Genomic DNA, 5823 nt, shown 5'->3' with positions numbered 1-5823 from the left:
TCTATTAACATTTGAGGAAGATAATGATGATAGCTGTAGTGGCGGTGATGATGATGATGATGATGATGATGATGATGATGATGATGATGGTGATGATGATGATGATGGTGATAATGGTGGTGATGATGATGATGATGATGATGATGATGACGACGACGGCGGCGACGACGATGATGATGATGATTGACACGGTGGTGTTCTTAGTGGTAGTGAATGAAGAGGATCTCTACCTTCTTTTCACGGCAAATGGGTGGAGGATGGCGGGGTGGGGGTAGAATCGTGGGAACAAACAGATCCTTTTGCCAAAGGTGACTCTATATAAACAGAGCGCCAAGATGTAGATTCGTCGCCATTTTAGGTCCTGCTTGCCAAGATGTTGAAGCAAATCCTCGCGACTCTTACCTTCGTCGGTGAGCTCTGACATCGTGATTATCATCATCATCATCATCTTCATCACCATCATCGTCATCGCTATCATCATCATCATCATCATCATTGCCCTTTTCATCTTCCTCCGCCTAATTCTTATCATAATCCTCATCACTATTATTGTCATTATTGTTGTTACTATCATCGTAATCATCATCATCATTATCATCATCATCATTATTATTATTATTATTATTGTTGTTGTTGTTGTTGTTGTTGTTGTTGTTGTTGTTGTGAGGCGCAATGGCCCAGTGGTTAGGGCAGCGGACTCGCGGCCATAGGATCGCGGTTTCGATTCCCAGACCGGGGCGTTGTGAGTGTTTATTGAGCGAAAACACCTAAAAAGCTCCACGAGGCTCCGGCAGGGGATGGTGGCGAACCCTGCTCTACTCTTTCACCACAACTTTCTCTTACTCTTACTTCCTATTTCTGTTGTGCCTGTAATTCAAAGGGTCAGCCTTGTCACACTGTGTCACGCTGAATATCCCTGAGAACTATGTTAAGGGTACACGTGTCTGTGGAGTGCTCGTGTTGCATATTTGGTAGGGAAAAGGAGAACTATTATCTTTAATAACACATTCATTTTAGTTTTGCAATAATACACAACTACCACAACCACCGCCAGCGCCACCTCTCCTACATGTTAAATCGGTCTTTTTTCTTAAACAACAAACATCGTTAATATATTTAGAATCATACAATTTTCACCACATCATAAGTAAGCAACTACACCATCCGTCCATAAGTATGCCTGCACTTAATAATTCTCGTGTTTCCTGACGTTGAACTCTGAAATACTACGATGCCTGACATCAGGTCTAATCTTTCTCAGGGTGTTACCGCAAACAGCGATATCTGCCTCTCGCTCTTTCCTTTTGTTATGTGATCGCAATAGAATTTATGTATATTTAGATGCAGTTGTCGAAGAATTTTATAATTTTCCCCATTTTACACAGTTATACTAACATCTAGAAACACATACACACACACACATACACATACACACACACTCAAACACAACTAAACTCACACACTTATGTATCTATATATTATCTATATATTATCTATATGTTATCAGGATATCTATATATTATCAGGGCTAAAGGCAAAAAACAGAAATGTGCGTGCGTGCATGCGAGTATATGCGTATATAGACGTGTATATGAACCTTTTCGTGTGTGTGTGCGCGCGAGCGCTTGAGCGTGTATGTATGAATTACTTTTGGCGAATGTGTGGGTGCGCATGTGTGTGTTTCAAGCGAGTGTGGACGAGCATATGCACACAGGTACGTATATGTGGGTGTGCGTGCGCGCATGTGTATGTATGGACATGCGCGCATACGCGCTCGCCATGAACATATTTACACCTTTACTTTACATTCTTATTGCTTATTTTTTTACACTTCTTCCCCATTTTTCTGTTTTTGTATATCTTTAGCCAACTCTGATGATATTCGACTTTTAAATAGTTTTAATTATGGTAATTAATTTATAAAGGTCTGGAATCGAAACAGCTGTCAGAGATGTTGTCGAATTTTTCAATTAATAAATGTGCAGCGGTTCATTGCAAGTGAAATACTTATCTAACAGTTCGTTACTTATCTAACAGATTCTGCAAGAATCCAGATATGAAATTCCGAGTAATGACGTAGGTAAATCAGTACATACAGACAGACAGACAGACAGACAGACAGACATACAGACAGACTGACAGACAGACAGACAGACAGATAGATAGATAGATAGATAGATAGATAGATAGATAGATAGATAGATAGATAGATAGATAGGCCCTTTCTGTTTCTTTGTTTTAAAGTTTTATCTTCGTTTTCTGCCCTAGTTGCCGCCGAATATGTCCATACACATATGACCGAAGATAGGGGTGAGTTTCTTTTCATTTTCGTTTTAATGTTTCTTTTTTTTTTTTCTTTTCCCGTTTGATATTTTGTACTTACTTCTCGTATAATCCTTTGTCATTAACTGCTTCAGTACGAAAAGATGTCGTCTTATCGGTAGTTTTGTTGTTTTTCAACAAATATACCTTCGAAAGTTTTCTGTTGACGACAGTTACATATAGAGAAAGAGAGAGAGAAAGAAAGAAAGAAAGAAAGAAAGAAAGAAAGAAAGAAAGAAAGAAAGAAAGAAAGAATGTGTGTGTGTGTGTTTGTGTGTCTGTGCTTGTGCCCCATTATCGATTGACAACCGATGCCGGTGTGTTTATGTCCCCGTCACTTAGCGGTTCGGCAAAAGTTGCCGATAGGATAAGCCCTAGGCTTACAAAGAATAAGTCCCGGGGTCGATTTGCTTGACTAAAAGGCGGTGCCCAAGCATGATTGTGAGCCGACGCTCTAACCACTGACACACACTTGTATGTATGTATGTATGTATGTATGTATGTATGTATGTATGTATGTACGTTTGTATCTATGTATGTATGTACATGTGTATGTTATGTATATTGTAGAAGTTCCAACCGACTGGTTTATAGAGGTCAAACGTGCTTCGATTAATGGTCAACCATTGAAAACAATGCGTGGCAGAAATCCTCAAGTCTGTGCTTCAAAGTGTCGTAAAATGAGAAACTGCAGATCTTTTGAGTTCACAAGAAATAAGAAACAATGTCGTCTCTTTCGCGATGATGCTTCTACCAAAGTTCTGCAGAGGGAAAAAGATACTACTTTCTACCAACTAGAGAACTGTGAGTAACAAACATTCAATTGATAGCTTGTTTGATTAATTGATTGATTCATTCATTCATTGAGTGAGTGAGTGAGTGAGTGAGTGAGTCAGTCAGTCAATCAGTGAGCGAGTGAATGAGTGATGGGGTGTGAGTGAGTGAGTGAGTAATAATATTATATCCTTGCTTTAATTCTTTATTGTCTTTGTTTTTCAAACAAAAAGTAAATGGCATAAATACATTGCTGGGAGCCCGCTTAAAGAATAAGAAGAGTTTTTATACATTCAAACGAACTAACCTCAGGAACTGCAAACGCGAATGTCAGAAACATCCAAAATGCCGTTCTGTCGAATTTAACTCTCAGAAACGAAAATGCTCTTTGTCTTCTGCCACACACCAGACTAACAAACTTAAAGTGAAAAACAAAGGATGGAATTATTATGAACTCAACCGTGAGTTTTTTTTCTTTTGTCTTTATTATTATTATTATTATTATTATTATTATTATTATTATTATTATTATTATTATTATTATTATTGCTATTGATGACAAATAGACATTTAGGCAAGATCTGATTGTTTTATTATACATAGATATGTTTTTAGATCGTAAGAAATACGAACGTAAGTGCTAGTACGAAGTTACTCGAGGGCAACTATAGCTATAAACCATGGTTTATATACAAGTAAAAAATAAACCTTACACAGAAAGAAGTGACCAAAGTCAGCTACGAGGATCGATCTACGTCTGCTACAGACGGCCGTGAAACTAGAAATTTTAATTTTACAAGCGAGAAAGGAAATTTGTTGGGATTTTAAATCGTTTTATAAAGCATTTCTAAGGCGGCGAGCTGGTAGAATCGTTAGCACGTTGGGCGAAATTCTTAGCAGTATTTCGTCTGTCTTTACATTCTGAGTTCAAATTCCGCCGAGGTCGACTTTGCCTTTCATCCTTTCGGGGTCAATAAATTAAGTACCAGCTGCGCACTAGGGTCGATGTAATCGACTGACTCCCTCCCCCAAAATTTCGAGCCTTGTGCCTAGAGTAGAAAATATTATAAAGCATTTCTAAACGAAAACAGGCTTCGATGTAAACAGTCTTCCATCAGAATCACTTATTTATAGTTTTCGAACCCACTCTGGGACCATATTAACCACGCAGTAAATGTAAATGATCGCAAAAATTGTTCAATATTAATTGAGGGCATTCATTCAACAATTAAATATCTAACTCATTATTCTTCACTTCGTTACTAAGACTTCCACGATACAAATGTGATGCTTGGTCCCCGACTACCCAAGTATAGACTATTGCCTTCTTAACACCATCTGCAACAACAATGGATTCCACATCTCGTTCATTTTCACGCAAAACACGCATACGAATTTTAAATGTTGACTTTTTGTATGGGCAACGTTTGCTTACTTTTGCTTTTGTGTGTGTGTGTGTGTGTGTGTGTGTGTGTGTGTGTGTGTGTGTTACCCTGGGAAATAATAACACTTGTTATTCGAAATAAACAAACGATGCTTGGAAACTGAGTTTTTGACTTCCATAACGAAACACACAATTGTAGAACTCACTCAGATCAGGAAATAAATTCAAATTTAAAGCAAATCAACCAAAGTTCAAACAATTCAAAACGAACACATTTACCATGTTTCAATTAAATATCCATTATTTAATTTTCTCCTAGATTATTTTAATTTTCACACGAATAGACCTTGAACAAATGGACATTCATGATATTTTCCCCTTTAATGAGTGAATATTGCTCTTAGTGTAATGTGAGGCGAAATCGTTTTCCATTGGGAACGGATATCATATCTCAGACTCGTCAAACCAGTTCTTGCTTAAATTCCGTTCATCGCTTTTATGTCAATATTGTCTTAAGTTATGAAAATAACAGCCTTCAAATAATACCTACATTATATATTTTGTCTTTTTCTTCTTTAGAGAAGATTAAACCTACAACAACTACTACAACTACACGCTTTATTGAATGGACAACACCGCTCGTTTCACATTCCACAACGTCCTCTCCACAAACGCCAACAACATCAGCTTCAACGCAAACAGCGACAACTTCTACAGAGCAAACAACAACGCCAGTAACGGAGGCAACAGGCCAAACAACAACACTCTCTACAGAAGAGTCAACAGCACCGCCAACATCAGAGTCTCCAGCACCATCGATACCTGAGTCAACAATGCCATCAACACCTGAGTCGACAACGCCGTCTGCAACAGGGTCAACAACACCGTCGACACCAGAGTCGACAACACCGTCGACACAAGAGACAACGACGCCGTCTACAGGAAAGACAACAACGCCGTCTACGGGAGAAACAACAACGCCGTCTACTGGAGAAACAACAACGCCGTCTACTGGAGAAACAACAACGCCGTCTACGGGAGAAACAACAACGCCGACAGAAGAGTCAACAACGCCGTCTACTGGAGAAACAACAACAACGCCGATAGAAGAGTCGACAACAACGCCGTCTACAGGAGAAACAACAACAACGCCGATAGAAGAGTCGACAACGCCGTCTACAGGAGAGACAACAACGCCGTCTACAGGAGAAACAACAACGCCGTCTACAGAAGAGACAACAACGCCGTCTACAGGAGAAACAACAACGCCGTCTACAGGAGAGACAACAACGCCGTCTACAGGAGAAACAACAACGCCGTCTACGGGAGAAACAACAACGCCG

At 39.2% G+C, this 5823-nt stretch overlaps 1 protein-coding gene across 1 annotated transcript in view; it reads left to right on the top strand.

Moving 5' to 3' along the window:
* The first annotated feature begins 358 nt into the window (after positions 1 to 358).
* LOC106867212 (mucin-5AC) overlaps positions 359 to 5823 on the top strand; it is an 11300-nt gene continuing 5835 nt past the window's right edge. The window contains exons 1-5 of the mRNA XM_052972271.1: positions 359 to 410; positions 2269 to 2310; positions 2893 to 3126; positions 3330 to 3557; positions 5060 to 5818. Of these exons, the coding sequence (XP_052828231.1) occupies positions 374 to 410; positions 2269 to 2310; positions 2893 to 3126; positions 3330 to 3557; positions 5060 to 5818 (1300 nt within the window). The 5' untranslated portion in view covers positions 359 to 373. The remainder of the gene's footprint in view (positions 411 to 2268; positions 2311 to 2892; positions 3127 to 3329; positions 3558 to 5059; positions 5819 to 5823) is intronic.

The sequence above is a fragment of the Octopus bimaculoides genome, chromosome 13, assembly GCF_001194135.2.
Source record: "Octopus bimaculoides isolate UCB-OBI-ISO-001 chromosome 13, ASM119413v2, whole genome shotgun sequence".
NCBI classification, from domain to species: Eukaryota; Metazoa; Mollusca; class Cephalopoda; order Octopoda; family Octopodidae; genus Octopus; species Octopus bimaculoides.
The sequence above is the reverse complement of the archived record's forward strand: the minus strand, read 5'-3'. Positions and strand labels throughout refer to the sequence as shown.